The 17,496-nt window shown below is 36.7% G+C and overlaps 2 protein-coding genes, 1 long non-coding RNA gene and 1 pseudogene across 3 annotated transcripts; 3 read left to right on the top strand and 1 right to left on the bottom strand.

Moving 5' to 3' along the window:
* Nucleotides 1–883: 883 nt before the first annotated feature.
* On the top strand, nucleotides 884–4,783 carry LOC143446762 (sodium-coupled monocarboxylate transporter 1-like). Its single transcript, XM_076946544.1, has 10 exons — nucleotides 884–1,126; nucleotides 1,278–1,388; nucleotides 1,560–1,650; nucleotides 1,827–2,012; nucleotides 2,089–2,243; nucleotides 2,369–2,847; nucleotides 3,148–3,308; nucleotides 3,563–3,872; nucleotides 4,001–4,170; nucleotides 4,264–4,783. The coding sequence occupies exons 1-10, from the start codon at nucleotides 924–926 to the stop codon at nucleotides 4,297–4,299; spliced, it is 1,902 nt and encodes a 633-aa protein (XP_076802659.1). The 5' UTR covers nucleotides 884–923; the 3' UTR covers nucleotides 4,300–4,783.
* Nucleotides 4,784–7,564: 2,781 nt separating this feature from the next.
* On the bottom strand, nucleotides 7,565–12,980 carry LOC143446401 (uncharacterized). Its single transcript, XM_076946019.1, has 5 exons — nucleotides 12,248–12,980; nucleotides 11,424–11,526; nucleotides 9,312–9,422; nucleotides 9,130–9,192; nucleotides 7,565–8,763 (listed from the first exon to the last, which is right to left on the bottom strand). The coding sequence occupies exons 1-5, from the start codon at nucleotides 12,346–12,348 to the stop codon at nucleotides 8,578–8,580; spliced, it is 564 nt and encodes a 187-aa protein (XP_076802134.1). The 5' UTR covers nucleotides 12,349–12,980; the 3' UTR covers nucleotides 7,565–8,577.
* A 1,062-nt stretch (nucleotides 12,981–14,042) lies between these two features.
* On the top strand, nucleotides 14,043–16,715 carry LOC143446422 (uncharacterized). Its single transcript, XR_013113931.1, has 2 exons — nucleotides 14,043–14,517; nucleotides 15,804–16,715. It is a non-coding gene; the product is annotated as an uncharacterized LOC143446422 (long non-coding RNA).
* On the top strand, nucleotides 14,516–15,776 carry LOC143446421 (serine/arginine-rich splicing factor 5 pseudogene; annotated as a pseudogene).
* Nucleotides 16,716–17,496: the final 781 nt, after the last annotated feature.

Genomic DNA, 17,496 nt, shown 5'->3' with positions numbered 1-17,496 from the left:
GAAGGAAGTTGTATCATACATCTTTCCTCAATATAAGGTTGAAAGAAAAAATGTGATTATGTCAATATTTGGTCGCGTAGCTGTTTCCCTGGGGTTTTATCTGAGAACCGTTTTATTCGTGAACCGCTAGAGAACAATTTTTGGTGAAAGGAAAGATTTGGTTTGTCGATTTAATGTTATGGTAGGTTAAGCGGATTTCGAACTTTCTCTAAATATCGCGATTGCGAGGCTTTTACAGTGAAATTTTAAACGGATGATTTCATTGATGTACTTGAAAATCACTCATCCACGAGTTCGCCCACAAGTTTTTTGGATCGAAGAGTTTTAATGGCGTCTTTCTGCAAACACAACAATAATCTCTTTGTGTTACCGACATAAGGGCGGCCTCTGAGCGGAGTAATGTCGAAACCGCGAAAATATAAACATGCTGCAGAGGTCTGAACGTAACACGTATAAAGATGCTTAATGAGCTTTGAGTTAAATTAGACTTTAAAATAGCAAAGTCTTCGCATCTGCGCTTGACAGGACGTTACAAATCATGGGAAGATAAATCGTTTCGTAACGCATAAAGGAAAAAAGCTATAGTATACTATAGATATATAGTTATATACTATAAATATATTTACATGTTTGTAGAATTTCTTGCGCAAAACGTATTTGTCAAGAAAGAATGCAACGAAACAACAAACCAAAATAGTTTTTAACTTCACATGAAAATAGCATTATGCGTTCATAGAGCATAGTCTTCGAGCACACTGATTAGTTAAGGCAGTCGTCTGTGAGAATGGTATGCTGTTGAGCACTGATGAGAAAAAGTGAACATAATACAGGAAAAGACGAAGCAAAAAAAAAGCAAGCCAAAGCGGGAAAATGTCCAGTTGTTCATAAAATTAAGATGAGTTTTGATTTGCAAAACGCTGTTCATGTTTTCAGTTTTGAAAAGATTAAGAACATTATTTTACGTTGTTATAACAACGAGAATGGACACTTCCTTCTCTAGGATGTTTTCTGCCGCCGATTATGCGGTGTTTGCTGTAATGCTTTTCCTTTCAACCGTAATTGGCTTCTATTACGCTTTCAAAGACAGAAAGCGGCAAAACACGGAGGATTATTTGTTAGCAGGAAGGTAATGTTGATGTTTGCGGCTCCTAAATCCGATAAATACTTTGCTTAAATTTAGTTAAAGCGCTTGCTCTAGCATCGTGTTACCGACTCTAGCATCGTGTTACCGACTCTTGCTCTAGCGACGTGTTACCAACAATTTATATTTTTTATAGATCTATGAGCCCCTATCCCGTAGCCTTGTCGCTCTGCGTGAGTTTCTTATCAGCTGTAACTGTCCTTGGTACGCCTGCGGAAGTATACGCGTATGGAACGATGTATACATGGTATACACTTTCAAGTAGAATAGAATAAAAATAGAATCGAAAAATGCCAATACAAGCACATATAAAAATATACATAGCACGTAATTTTACAAGCGTCGGTGACGAATTTCACATTGTCTGCTTGCATAAAAAGTACGCATGATGTAACGGAAATGTGCCTATTTTTGGAAGGTCATTCGTGGGCTATTTCACAGCCGCTGTTATCACGGCTGAAATCTACATACCGGTATTTTACTCGGCAAAGTTATCAAGCGTCTATCAGGTAAACAAATTTAAAAACAAAATCACACCAAAAATGTTAAGCCAACTTATAAATTGTTTACAATGGTAGAGTATCTTATCGAAGGTCGGATTATCTCGTTAAGATCACAAAAAAACACTCACGCGCACTGCAGAAGTTATGAACAAAAATAACCTTTATTTCTACTGTGTTTGTAGTACTTGGAATACAGATTTCACAGGGGAATCCGTATCTTGGTTACCTTGATATACATGGTTCAAACGGTTTTGTATGCCGGTATCGTCATCTACGCTCCGGCGCTAGCTCTTAACGCTGTAACTGGCCTGAACCTTTGGGCAGCAGCGGTGTCGACCGGTGTCATTTGCATTATTTACAGCACTTTGGTAATAACTTCATGTATGAAGACATAAAGAGACAGAAACGGATTCAGTTCTGTACTTACAATAACCTATATGATAGGGCGGCTTGAAAGCGGTTATTTGGACGGATGTGTTACAGGCCGTTGTCATAGTTGTTGGTCTGGTTGCAGTAATCATAAAAAGCAGCGTAAATGCTGGAGGGATTGAAAATCTTTGGAGGAATGGCGAAGAAGGAGGACGGATCGAGTTTCTTAGGTGAGAGTCGAAAACTGATTGCGCAGACATTCCACGTCTTATAAAGTATCGTTTTGGGAACTTTTATAATTTGTTTTATCTTAAGTGCAAAACCTGGAGAGGTTAATATTTGTTTGTTTCAACAGGTTTGACACCGACCCCCGGATACGTCACAGTGTGTGGACTGTTGGAGTCGGTTCCATATTTTTAAACATGGCATTGTACGCCACAAACCAAGCTCAAGTACAGAGATACCTTTCCTGTCGATCGCTTAAAGACGCAAAGAAGTCGGTTATGTTCAATTTCCTGGGAATTTTCGTCATAAATTTGCTGGCTCTTTTGGCTGGGGTGGCCTTGTACGGTTATTACCACAACTGCGATCCTATAACACTTGGGCATGTCAAACGAGGAGACCAGTTGATGCCTTACTTCGTTCTGGATCTCTTCAGACACAATCCCGGTATGCCGGGTTTATTTGTTGCGAGCGTGTATTCGGGAAGTCTTAGTACAGTGTCCACAGCAATAACCGCAATGGCAAGTGTAACCTTGCAAGACTTTTTGAAACCGATTCTCAGTTGGAAAGGACAGACGTTTAAAGAAATGACCTACACTTGGATTTCAAAAGGTAAATGCAAACAACGTTGATTCGTTTGATCGAAATAATGAAAGCTATAAAGCACTCCTAGGCTCCCAACATCGAAATAAATGATACCATCACGTATAATAAGAATCTCCACTGCACGACTGGAGCAATTTGTTGACATTTACTTAGTACTGATCCAAAATAAAACTCCGAACTGTGCTGAAATATCGCATAATCGATACATTTTACTTTTGCCTTGCTAGTTCTGGTGTAGTGAGAATTAGCAAACGGCAGATCACATTAAAGTAAGAAAGATTTATAACATTGAACCTTCTCATACAGGTCTTGTTGTTTTCTACGGGCTACTCTGCATCTTATTCGCTTACCTCACTTCTCAACTAGGTGGGATACTGCAGGCTTCCATCAGTGTTTTAGGATTGGCAGGTGCACCGCTGTTAACAGTCTTCACTTTGGGTGTCTTGTTTCCTTGTGGCAACACTTGGGTGAGATATTTTGTTACGGGTAGCCCTACGAATAAAGCATATCATCACATTTTGATGGCTAGCAACTGAATTAGATGAGTGCATGATTTTATGTGACGTTTCTAGAGGTGCCAAACAAATTGTATGAACCTTGTAAAAAGATATTCTCAGCTGGACATGCTTTTCAAACCATCAGATATTATAATAACGGCTGTTAGTGCCAAAAACCCATTAACATTTAATAATTAACCATTTAATCACATTCTTGTACTTAGGGCGCCCTTGCTGGAGTAATATCCGCCTCTACAGCAACTGTGTGGGTGTTTGTGGGCAGAATTATCTATCCTCCTGAAGCAGAATTTAATAATCGGTTGTCTCTCAGTGATTCAGCATGCCTTGTGTCAGAAAATACGACACTTGAGCTTAACATAGAGCTTATGGAAAATAGTACGCAAGTTATGGAAAATGTTACAACAGCACCTCGTCCACCAATAGCTGACTTCTACTCTATGTCGTATTTCTATTTGACTGCATTTGGATTTCTTGTTGGGATTACCGTCGCCTTAATCGTCAGTTTCATGACATGTAAGTTTTTATCTGACACCATCATAGTAGGCTACCCTACAAAGAGATTAACATGCGCCACAAAGTATTGCTACATATTTATAATAGTAACTAATCCAAAAACCCATATTTTTATGTTCCATAAACAGGTGGGCATCGTAATCGCAAGAATGTTTCTGCCAAACTGATCCACCCCATTTTTGACCACGCTTTGTTTAGTTGCTTGCCCGATAGATTTAGGAAATTGATGTGGTGTGGAGTGGCACATGATGAAAAGAAAAAACAGAATAACAATAACAATCAAAGACGTGATGAAGAGGCATGTAAAGTCGTTTAAACTGACTAGAAATATCTTATTAATAAATTGTAAGCATTTTGTAGAATTTCAGATTATGTATTTCATACTGTTTAGATTGTGCTGAACATGAGGGACACCAGTCTGCAGTGATCAAAATCTATTTGTATATGTAAAAACTTTACTGCGATTTAAATGATTTTTTTGCATGACCCGACAACCGACCCAGACAAAGCATATATATTTCATTTGCCACCCATATTAAGCTTTGGGAACTCGAAAATTAAAATTTTCTTGTATCTAAAATTTTGTTAAGTGATGAAGCGATGCTGGCATACGTAGTTTGCTCTAAAATCATTTACTCTACTGATTTATTCTGAATGGTTGCAGCATATCATGCAAACACACTTTGCTGGTTATTTGAAAGCAAAAATCCACTTATTGGTCCAACTCGTCCAACCATCTTATTTAGCGTTACAATTGCACTTTTAAGACCTGTCATGCTTGCTGTATTTCTCGCGTTTCATTACTGTCATTTCTTTTACAAATGCTTATATTGTACAACGTCACACATTACCTCTTATAGTTTCGTCTGTAAAAATAAAGATTGTGATTAAAATTTGAAAAGTGAGAATCAGACCAATTCCTTTAGGCCTAATTGATATTACCTATTTCCAAGCCTAGTAGCTTTATCAGTATTTTCCAAATTTTTGACATATTTATTATTGTAAACGTTTTTAACAAAAGTTTCCTAAATCTTAACTTGCTAAAAAAAACGCTAACTAAACTGCCCTCTCTTATTGGTCTAAACATGTTTTTTAATGGCCTACGTAAAAGTCCAACAAAATCAGCAAAAATCTTTATTTTTCACCCATACCTCTCCTTCTATGGGATTTTGGAGCCAAAATCAAATAGTTACTCTTGCATACTCATTTTACAAACATCCTTAATTTGACCCACTACCTGAGCGAAACTTAAAAATATTACAAATTGAGAACAATTTTTCGATAAAAATGAATAGCCTCATGCAACAGCCTAAGCAATTAAGAAATTTCGCAAACTTAGAAATAAACTATTGATCAACAAATATAAATCACATATATTATATATGCTGTAACTGCATGCATTTAGACCAGGGGTGACGAACCTATTCGATGACGCGGGCCACTTTGTCAGTTACGGCTGAGCAAGCGGGCCGCACAATTTTTTTAACATTTTGCATAATAATTAGCATTCAAGCACAACCGCTTCATTTGGCAGATTTTTAGCTGCTCCCGCGGCCGCAAAAAATACATCGATTGAGTGCGGCAATCTATTGAAGACATACTGCTGCGACTCAATTGTGCTATCAGCTTTTGATATCGCATTGCGCAAAGATTAGAAACAGGTGAAAGAAAGTTCAAGACTGCTGGTCTCACCGGACGCTTCGTTCAAGACTGCTGGTCTCCCGGACGCAAAATTTAACCCTAAATTCCGGACATGTCCGGAATTTTCCGGACGGTATGGCAACCCTATAAGTCCTATATGCCTTGCATGTATGGGCGTTTGTCAAATCGTTTGGTGGGCCGCACAAAATTGTTTGGCGGGCCGCATGCGGCCCGCGGGCCGCAGGTTCGTCACCCCTGATTTAGACTTTAGAGCAGTACCAAGTTACCCAAAATTGACAAGTAAAAAACATGATCTATAAGTTAAAACCATAACACAAACCTTTGAAATTAGATCAAACTTGCCAACAATTTATATTAATAAATGGATACTGTGAGGAAATAATTTCATAAATTTAGTTCAGTTTCAATTCTTGGTCCAAAAAAATTTGGCCTGCTCACAAATTAATAAGAAATAATGTTGTGAGTGGAACTAAAATCAACATGTGCTTTTATCAAACATTTTTCCGCAAGATGGTATGGTAAAATTAGGCTATAATGTCAAGAACATATAAGGCCCATTTTCTACAACCTGTATTCATTAAAATATAGGGTCTAGTGCAGAAGTGTGCGGCCACGGCTACTCAAGTTATGACTTCATCTGCTTGTTGCTTACCATTTGATGATCTGCTGTTGGTTACCGGTCAGATTAAATCAATCTTATGGGCAATGCCAGAAATGCTTTGTACTCAGGCTCCACGGTATATAAGCTAGTCATCTACAGCCATTGATAGCGATCGCATTGCTGAAACAAAAAAAAGATAATTAAAACGCCTTTGCATTGCATATAATAATTCGTTACGTAACTCAATTTCAATATAGCCTACGTAGAGCCAAAACCGGTTGAAATTAGCCAAACTGCAAATCAAAACACAAAATCAGACCAAGGAAGGCGTCATGTGCCGACTCTTTAGCATTTCAATTACTTATTTTGTTTTTTATGCAGTAAAATTAGAAAAATGCAACCACCTGAAAACTGCCGCATGGAGCTTGCTGAAAGTTCGCATGTAAAGTACGCCTGTCTGAGGCTACCTCATGCACTGAAACATGACTTTAATGATATATCTCAAGTTCCAGTTACACAGGCCCAAGGTCAAGAGTGTATTTTTAGGCTAAAAATCCGCTTTTGCTCATTTATCTTGATGATTAATGACGATTCTTATTTAGATTTTGCACACAACGTAGAACTTGAAAACGGGGCAATTGTAAGGGTAATTCCCGGGCTAAAAAAACAACAACCATGCTGTCCTCTGATTGGTTTAAAGAAATACGCCTACTACTCCCATACGTCCCTAATCAGATGCTCATCAGTTCATTACTATATCGTATTCAAGTTAGGATTGGAAAAATATTCGTAATGCATCCACTCACGAAAATACGCTACCATGGTAATCCTTTTAATGCTTGGTTATCTTATTTGTACAATAAACTTTGGGAACCTAGCATGACATACGGTACTACTATGCTAGTACAACGATTTCCATCTCGATTCGTCAGGATAACTACTGATTTTTCCTGTAATTGTCGAAGTGACTTAATATGGTATGACAATTTTTATCCTCAGACTGAGCTAGCCTCTGTGCAAGTTCCAACTGAAACACATCTTTTATTTACAGTAGTCTTTTTAATTTGGCTGACTTTTTGGAATGGACTTGACATTTTGTTCCTATTACAGCCAAAGGCTAATGAAAATTGGCTAATTTCCCTTATTCAATGTAGCAAAATAAAATGGAGTTTGGAGTATGCAAAAAGTAACAAAAAAAGCTTCTAAAACTTTAGGTCGCCTTGCACTGCGGCTTTTTTGTTTGATTGGAATAGATGACTACAATTTTTTGTGAAACATTTCTGATATAAAAGTAGTCGAAATCGCAATTCTGACACCAGAACATTTCGAGGGTTTTCCTGTGGTGTGCTAGTGGACATTTTGGTCCATTACTAAGTAGTACTCTAAATCTTTTTCACATAATTGCCTGCTTTAGATAACACATGTGATGGATGTTGTAAGTACTGTAATGCAAGATATTTGAAAAAATAACAATAATGCACAAAATAAAGAATTGCCTTTTAATAAAACTGCAGTGGTTAGTAGAAATAACAACGTACCATTCACCCTGTTTTCACAAAAGTATAAATTTAGTATAAATAGAAAAATACAACTGAGAAAGAAATGCTTTAATTCTCATGAAGAATGTATATGTAGAAATAACAGCATAACGAATGCGAAAGTGGTAAAAATTCTTCCGAGCGCAAGCAAAATTGCCACATCAAAACTAATACTTTGTTACACATGAAAAGTCATGAACCATAAGTCGGAATGTGAAACATTGTGTATACAATTTATAACTGGTATAGGAGGACTGGAATACTTATTAAAAAGACATTTTTTTCAAGGAAACATATAGCTTTGAAGCAATGAAATACAAAAATAAAACAAAAATTTAAATGCTTTCAAATTACATATTGCAAACATGACAATAGTAACAAACCGTTCACACCAAATAGAAATAATGAGTGAAAAAGTCAAAGAAAACAAGCTTTAGATTCCTGAACAGCAAAACCTACAGATCACAGGTATCTGTCTCTGTGCAGTTGCCTGATATCCATCAGGAAGTTTAACACTGACACTCCACCATAAACAACTTGCAGCGATAGTTATACATACAAACAGAGAATTCAGACATGATCAAGAAATTTTATGTGACAGGAAGAAAAATTAAAAGAAATAAAAAAAATTGCTTTGGACGTTGAAGTCTGAAGTGTGTTGAAGTCTGTAAGGTATGTATCAACATTATCATGTTTGTTTCACAAGATTTATACAATCACTTGCTAACCATTCTTTCAAATGACACTAAAGAAAACTGTGCTAGTTCATTAAACCAACATGATGGTATCATATGCAATGCCGATGACGTGTTTTACACAAAGCATTCGTGTAAAACACGAATGCTATATATCAATAACAAATGCAAATATCAATAACAACTGTGAAACAATTTTTGGGTAATTTTCATTTGTTCTTCCTTGTTTCTTCTCTATACTTTGAAGAGCGACCGCGTTGATTAGTTGCTTTTGGCAAAAGTCTTTCATCCTCTCTATTGTCCAAAACTTGCACATTAAAGGGCAAAACTTCACGTAGGGATTGACATCTCATCTCATTGCTGCCATTATCTCTGAATGGGCACCAACAAAGTGCCTGTGCATATAACAGGTTGCCGGTGTCATGCCCAATTTGTTCCGACTGCCAAATTTGTTCCGGGCGTTGTGATGTAGAGGTTAGGCATGATTTAGTGTAATTTTTTTGAAAACCTTGGATATTGCCCTTCGGTTTAGAGAAAACTTACAAGGTTGCCAACTTAACTTACAAACAAAAAAACAATACATACAAACTCATCAGGAATACAAGGTTTTCGATCGAAAACTTTGCGCTGGTTCATGCGACATTTTTACGTCACAAAGACAAATTCGGCAGCCGGAACAAATTGGCACGACATTAGAATGCTTAATACCAAAGCTATAAAGACACAGTTGATCTCAAGGTATCTAAAACGGCTACACATACCATGTCACAGAGGAATCCAAATGGTAACCATGCAGGAAGCAGGCCAGTAGAAAACGATACCACCTAAGATAAAATTGTAAAACATCATGTAGCAAAAAATTAACTGCCAACAATGCCATTTGATAAACTATAAAAGTTCATATTTCTAACATGAGATGATGAAAGAACGGTCATAATTTTACCTTTGCTAATGACATATTTTCTCCGTATTTGCATAAATCTATTTCCATAACATCAAGCCAACCAGCAGGGGTGTAACAAAAAATTTGCACCCAACTATCATCATATCTAACCTAAAACAGCAAAATATACTTTATTTGTTCTTTAGTATGCAGATACATTAGCATTTATACTATAAGTGTTAACCAGTGATAGATTATGGGGAACTAATTGCATCAAGAGTAAGAACAAACACAATCTGGATATCTCCAAGGTCACTTATCAATCAGCGTGCCACAAATATGAGTACAGTGAGACCTCGTTAATCCGGACCACTTCGTTTCGTCAAAAAATGTCGGTTTAGCGGGGTATCCGGATTATTGGAAAGTAAAAAATCAATCAATCTTGCAAATGCAGTACCGTGTTAAAAACGCAGTATGCACCTTACTCCAATTCTAAGTACCGAGTTTCTGGCTGGACAGCAACTAAAACAAAATTATATTTTTTGTATGATCCGACCCAGTGTCGAACCCCAGAACCACCGTATTAAAGACGAATGCTCTAAGTCAGAAGTGACGAACATGCGGCCGCAAATCGGTTTGACAACCGCTCTTGCATGGCGAAGCATTCCGGCAGGATCAGCAGTCTTGAACTTTCTTTGACCTGTTTCTAATCTTTGCGCAATGCAATATCAAAAGCTGATAGCACGATTGAGTTGCAGCAGTATGTCTTCAATAGATTGCCGCACTCAACCGATGTACTGTACGTATTTTTTTGCAACCGCGGAAGCGTTGTTTGTTCCTATGTTGAGCATACTGATTAGCACAGCTAAATTTTTTTACAAAGCGCAATGCTGTACAGTACTGTACTTTTGAATCAATAAAGACCGCAACGTTATTATGCGTAGATAATCGGATAATCGGCTATTGTTTTGTCAACTAACTACATACTGTATTAGGACAATCGTGAATCATTTTCGCTTAACTGTTAATAATCCGGTTTATCGGATTTTATTGCTATTGATTTAGCACATTTATTCCAAAACTTTTGTGTCGGAGTCGGACAGCGGGGTTTCCGGATTAAAGGGGTAAAATGCATAGGAAGATATCCGTTCCCGGCAGTTTTGTGTCGGATATCGGGGATTCCGGTTCATCGGGGTACGGATTAACGAGGTCTCACTGTATTGCGAATACTCAGCTACTTGCATAAATGTACTTGCTATTCATACACTCAACAGCAGGCGTTAAGGTTTTAAAATTATCGCAATCGGGTGTAAGTCACATTTTTTTGTGCGAAACGTCTACCAGATATATTGGGTCTGACTTATGAAGAACATGAGAATGGTCTAATAGCAATCTTGCATGAAGGCTTAATGGCTTGTGTATTATTGCATAATCACGTCGTGTGAGCGTATATATAATTTCTACAAATCATATTTTATTTACTTAGAAAAGTGGAGTCTTTAAGTGAACAATTTTGTTACAATTTCATTTTTTATTCCAAGAATTTTTAAAAGAATCGTTAAGTGAAAAATGAAAAAGAAGACTTAATGATTTTAAAAGCTTCTAGATAATAAAAAAAAACTGTAGCCTACTACAGACACTTTATACAAAAATTAAGACTAATACTTCATGTCTTACTATGTCATTCATTTTCTACAAAAATTGCAGGTGCTACTGATTTTACTTTGTTATGTTTTTACTAATACTATCGTTAAATTGATGTGCCAACAAACAAGTCAGAAAATGAAGCATGCCTGCATCTACAGCAATAATCAGTAAACAAAGTTATATCATCGATATGATAGTTGAAGGCATAAAAGCAGTCACATTGCCAGGTGTTGTTACCAATATTACATGTAACTCTTGTGCTCCTTAAACTCGTGCTTTGTTACACTACTCATTTATTTGTCAAAATACTGCTGCTCTGTTACTCGAAAATATCCAGTGCTACAGTTGGCTCTAACACTGGTTTTATTAAATGAAGTTTTATAACTATGAAAAGAACTAATACTTTGCCACAAAATCTGAAAAAAGTATAAACTAAAAAATATACATATATACCACATATATATATATATATATAACTGTTTACATTCTAAACTACTAGTAAGTCAAATAATGCATATTGTGCACCTTATTAACATAAAACTCAGTTGGATGTTCAACTTCATTTAAATTTTCAGTAGCAATAAGAATTTCTTCTAAACAATGAGTTGGATCATCATCTATCTTCCAACTACATAAATTAATAAATGTTTTTAGCATATGTATATATATGACAAAAATATAAAAATATTATATATATATATCATATATGTAAGCTAACTTATAGATATTTTACATGTAAGCTAAATAACTTATAAATATGCATACTTTATATGTCAAAAGAACTACATAATGTTAGAGAGGAAATGTTTTGTTTAACCAAAAGTTCCCGTTTGGCCATCAATGAAAACAAAAAAAATATATATGGGGGCATAAGAAAAAAGAATGGTGAGGTAAAAATGAGAAGAAAACTGGCAAAGTCATTGTTAAAAAAGCATACCAATATCACTTGTATTTAACCAAGAAAAATAACAAATGTATATGTATGTTCGTTTTGGCAAATATATATATATATATATATAAACCAATGTTTCACAGCAGGCCATTCATTTCTGAAATACAGCTATCTCCAAAAAAATATTGAACGTAATCATGCAGTTATAACCACAGAAATTCCCTCTTTTCACATAATGCAACTGCAACAACACTGTTTTAAAGATTAAGCTAAAGACTACACCATACCTAACTAAATTATTTTGTAACTCAACCTAATTCATGTTAGTCAGACAGTTTTCAATCCAACTGCAAAGGCGTCTGGCATTTCAAAATTCATGATTTCAACATACACAGCTGTTCGTATTTTACTGCACATTGAACACTAAAATATAGGACCAGCTGGGAAATTTTCTCACCTTTCTACATGCTGATGAAAGTCTCGTGCGCAAGGCATCCAAACACCTGGCCTTAAAAATCCCTTGACTGGGGCTTGTAGCATCCCAGGGAAACAAGGCATATTTTTGAAAGAAAAGACTATACCACTGTATGTATCTCAAGCAGACTTAGCAGTTAACTGACATAAAGGCTCAGAAAATATTTATTTATTTATTTTCACCATCACTGAGGGAACGAAAAACAAAATATTAACCATTACAATGTAAAAACATCACAGTTTAGCCAGCAGACAGTGACTAGGATAAGCAGCAAAGGCCATGGGCTTAAAACGTGCAAAAATGATGTTAATACAAGATAAAGACAATCAGTGGTTACCACGGCCACTAAACCCAACGTGCAAATAACAATAAAAAATAAACCAAAAAAATAATTGTTACAGTTAAATTTGGACACTGATGCAATGTGATAATTAAAGGCTGATAATAGAGATAGTATTAAGTTAAATAAACGTTAAAAGAAAACTGGCAAAAACTGCCACACTCTGCAGTCCGGCTAATCACTAGTCTAACCCTCTCAAAGCCATACTCTCACCCTCAAACACCAGCTAATTTAAGGGGGCCCATTGGGCCAGTATGACGTGAAAACATGTAATGACGTAAAAAACAACTTTATGATATGGTAGTAGTCCAGTGGGCCATAAGTCCTCTGAGTAGGCTAATATCACCACCTTTCGCAAGAGTTTTTCGAATAAACAGTTAGGCCAGCCCAAGCAACTGTTACTTTCTGTTAAGCTGAGTTGTTTATTTATTTATCTGATTGGTGAAATAAATTCTCTCTTTCTTGCGCTTCTAACAAGTAACAATGGATGAATTCGCGCTTTACATCACGTGATAACGGCTGCTGTGAGTCTAGAAAAATGTGGAAACGAAACAACCGCACTCCATGGACGCAAATCGCCTTATGACGAGCGTTTGTTGAACTAGGTTAGGCTAAAGTACGGCGGTACGGTAGGGGTGCAGGTTTATGATGAGTGATGATGTAAAACGCAAACCTTTGGACCTGTATGGGATAGAGTTATAAGGAAATATAGAAAACTTATGATGTAATATTTATTTAATTTCGCTCTTGGTGAACAAAACTAAAGGACACCCCCAAGCTCATACGTCTTGTAATATTTTCAGTAATTAAAAGTCGGAAAGTGGGACACGCCAAGCGCTTGCTGCACAAGGCCTAATTGGCTGGAAAAGGAAAACGAGTGTTATTAGTGAAGATGAAGTTATTATTTACCGTTTTACAACGTTTGACAGGCCACGGTAATGCCTTGCCTTAGAACTGTCAACATGTCAGTTCAAGGCTACACCGTCTACTGCCCTATCTTTGTAGACAAATTTCGTTTACAATACCAACTAGTTTGACTAGTATCGATTGTTTGGTATGCTCTTTTCTATGAAGAGAAAAATTGTGATACAAAGTTATCTTTACACTGTCTAACATTCATAGGCTATATTCAAAGTTATTTAACTTAAAGACAATATCAAGTGCTAAACTGGAAGGTATGACACCAATTATACCGGCAAATAACAGGTTTAGCCTGATGGTTCGCTAAACTTGTGAGTATGGCAGTTTTTACTGAGATCTTGGGGCACAGAAGCAAAATTCCAGTTTGCAGGTATACAAGGAAACAGCTAGTATACACTGCGGCAGCACATCCGGCTTTGTGATAAGCAAGATTTGGCCTTTTATAATATAAAACAGAGAAAAGTAGTGTCTCCTTTTTTTCGGAGAGATAGGTCTTCTCCCAGTGTGCACTACCTTTTCGGCCAAAAATTCTTGAGTGTGCTCTTTCCATACTTTGCGGTCTGGATTGTGTGTCGTAGACACTAAATTTGTTGTTTATTATAAATCAATGTTTACACAACTAAACTTTCCCTGTTTCTTGTTTTTTATAAATTGGTTATTGGTGTGAAAAAGCAATGGATTAGCTTGCATGTTAAGTTTCGTGCATGTATGTCCCATTTTTTTATTCCGGGTCAATAGGCTGTATAGTCTTTGTCCACTGCCCATTGCCTACCTATCAGCAATGATACTTGGTATGCTATGTACCAGTATGTAGTCTACCAATTCTATTTTATGTTTTCTTTGCAGTTTCCACATACATTAGCTAATATCCATAAATTAAATTTTTAAAAACTGCTTTTTCTGGCCCATTTTGCTTTCGAAGTTGACAACAAGGAAGAACATATCCGGCCTAATTTCACATCAATTTTTGGCAAAAGCAGGAGTGATAAAGGTAATATAAAAAGTATGTCACACTCACGACCTCGCATATATGTTGGGCGCCTTAGTCACCGGGCTCGAGAAAGCGATGTGGACAGATTTTTTCGAGGGTTTGGGAAAATCCATGATATAATGTTGAAAAATGGCTTTGGGTTTGTGGAATTTGAAGATTATAGGGATGCTGAAGATGCGATACATGAATTAAATGGACGTGATCTCTGTGGTGAAAGGGTTTTACTTGAAATGGCAAGAGGGATACCTCGTGGGGCTGGTGGAGCATTTGTTTCTGATTATGTACCCCCTGCACCACCTCGATCATCGCGCAACCATCGATCCAGCCGCAGCAGCAGTGGAACGGGTGGCTATTTTGGTCGCCCCAGTGACGATGGTTACAGAATTATTGTTGAAAATCTCTCCAGTCGTGTTGGATGGCAAGATCTTAAAGATATGGTGCGCTCCTACGGGGAAGTTATTTATGCGGATGCACATCATTATCGCAAAAATGAAGGAGTTGTGGAATTGGCTTCTCGTAGTGAAGTTAAACTTGCCGTTGAGAAGCTTGATGGAAAAGAAATTAATGGAAGACGGATTAAAGTTACTGCTGATCTACCAAGGCCCAGCAAATCAAGATCTCGATCTCCAAGAGGTCGCAGTAGATCATATTCTCGTAGTCGAAGCCGGAGTATGGATCATAATAGCAATAAACGCTACGGAAGAAGCACAAGCAGAGAAAATGGGTCACCAGTTGACCGAAATGGTAGATCACGTTCCAGAAGTGGTTCAAGAAGTCCCCAAAAGAAATCTGTTCGTTCAAGATCTAGGGAAGAAAAACAATCAGATGACCAACATAGCCGTTCCGTTACACCTAATAGCGGAAGTTACCGTAGCGCTAGTGGCTCTCCTGATGCAAATGCACGCTCACCTTGAAAGTGTACTACATACTGCGATGTCTGTCTTTGAGAATAGTCTTGAACAGAAAAGTACTGTGTTGTAGTTATTTTTGCCACTTCTGAAGAATTTAGACTTGTGTATGAAATACTACTGCAGACAAAATTATTAAACAAAGAGTCATACATTTTCCAAAATGTATGGGTTTCTTATAATATTGAAGTTTGAAATATATGCTTTCATAATGTATGCGATTCTGTGGTTTTTTAAGCAATAAGCAAATGAAACTTATGTATGAAAAATTGCAATTTTTGCCATATTGATAAGCATGGATTTACAGTTAAATGCATTTGTCAATATTATTGTAAATACGACTTTTCTAAACTTGTTTTGTCATTTTTGTAATATTAGAATCAACTGCAAATTTGTGGCACCATAGTCTTCTGCCATGTACCAATCAATCAGTCAATCAATCAATCAATCAAATCCAAGCAATCCAATCAAACAAACCACTTCTCAATCCTAAACTCTCAGCAATATTGATGACTGAATCTCATAACAATGCTCAGGAATAACACCTTCCTGCAAAGCAGACCTCAATAGGCGACTGATCATTATGCAACAATGCGTGCTAAGCTCAACAACAACTTAGGTATTTCTGGGTTCTGAGAGAAATAGAAATTGATGATTCATTAAGCTCAATCTTGGCAAGCAGTGTCTGAAAAATCAATTGCAGTATGTATCACATGTTAACTTTTACTACTAATCATATGTTCTCTCATAGAAAGTAATAAATTTGGATGCTTGCGTACAATTTGCTCATCATCTGGAGTTTGGATGATATTTGGAATTGCAGCCTATTATATCAAAGTTTAATAACATTCCATTTTGATTGCGATTAAATACGTTGTATACCCTTAAATGCACATTTCTTTGCACTGGAAATCGTAAGATGAGTGACCAAAACGTGGAAAGACTGTAGTTTACGTATTTAAATATACCATCTATATGGTTATACGAAAAGGAAGCCTGCTCATCGATGATATCACATGGGAAACCATACTTCAGTGAGAAATAGAAGGGTGCCTATGGCTTGTCAGAGGTTTGTATCCATTTTATTTTAGGGATGTAAAATACATTGGTGAATTTTTACCACTATTTGTCACGACTTGCGGTGAAATAGCTTATGAGTTAGTTTCTTATAAGCATATATAGTTTGGAAATACAATAGAGGATGTATTGGGGCTCAGTTTCGTGTTTGGCATGTTCAAATGTATAAAAGTGAAGAGTGCTATGCAATAATATTAAAATAATTACCGAAAATGATGTGTCAGTATTTGGCAGAAAGATACGTGTATTTGCTTGGATAAAGGTCAGTCCCCTATTATGTTTAGCATTTGATTATAAAAAGAAAAATGTGTGATCAAAAGGAAAGTGACACCTTTATTTTCTTTGAAAGCTACAGTACCTTAGTCAGGCTTCCACATGTCAAGTCTATGTGCCTAGTTCAGTCAATTCATAGATTGCATTATTTAATGTCTTCCCCCCTTTTCTGCTTGACAAAACAATTGATGTTTTGAAATTGTTCTCCGTGAATCAGTGGATATGACTCACGACGGAGCGCTTTATTAAGTTATGATAAAATGCATACTTCCTCTTCCGTACAAGTTATTGTATGACAGTTGCTTGTCTGTTCAGATAGGTTTCAAATTGGATTCCACCGTTTTCGCGCTACATTTCCGAACACGAGAAATTAAGTTTTAGGTTTGGAATTGCGGCGTCCAAGCCTGTTTTGAGCGAGTTTTTTTATAAATGTTACCACTACCGTGTTTGAAAGCAAAACGGGAAAGGTTGGTCAAGGGTTTAACCTGGGCAGGAAAGCTCACAGATTACCGCACCGCGTAAAGATAGCGTCAAACATTAGAAAGATGCCATAAAATCTTTGTTTTATTATACAGTGAATTTTCTAAAAGACCGATTACTCGAAAAATCCTACATGAGGCTCTGAAATTCTGCATGTCAATTTAGTATGCTTTGGACTACCATTCCATAAAATGCCATCAAAAAACCATGATTCCAACTTTTTTAAACAGAGGCGCAAAAT

The sequence above is a fragment of the Clavelina lepadiformis genome, chromosome 2 (assembly GCF_947623445.1).
Source record: "Clavelina lepadiformis chromosome 2, kaClaLepa1.1, whole genome shotgun sequence".
NCBI lineage: Eukaryota > Metazoa > Chordata > Ascidiacea > Aplousobranchia > Clavelinidae > Clavelina > Clavelina lepadiformis.
The sequence above is the reverse complement of the archived record's forward strand: the minus strand, read 5'-3'. Positions and strand labels throughout refer to the sequence as shown.

Bases quoted from the DNA above. Each gene is read 5' to 3' on its own strand.
- LOC143446762 (XM_076946544.1), top strand. From the start codon at position 924: ATGTTTTCAGTTTTGAAAAGATTAAGAACATTATTTTACGTTGTTATA. The intron at 2,848-3,147 runs GTAAATGCAAAC...CTTCTCATACAG, and splicing joins CTACACTTGGATTTCAAAAG to GTCTTGTTGTTTTCTACGGG. The intron at 3,873-4,000 runs GTAAGTTTTTAT...TTCCATAAACAG, and splicing joins AATCGTCAGTTTCATGACAT to GTGGGCATCGTAATCGCAAG.
- LOC143446401 (XM_076946019.1), bottom strand. From the start codon at position 12,348: ATGCCTTGTTTCCCTGGGATGCTACAAGCCCCAGTCAAGGGATTTTTA. The intron at 9,423-11,423 runs GTGCACAATATG...TTGCTGTTTTAG, and splicing joins CTGAGTTTTATGTTAATAAG to GTTAGATATGATGATAGTTG. The intron at 9,193-9,311 runs GTAAAATTATGA...ATTTTATCTTAG, and splicing joins AAAATATGTCATTAGCAAAG to GTGGTATCGTTTTCTACTGG.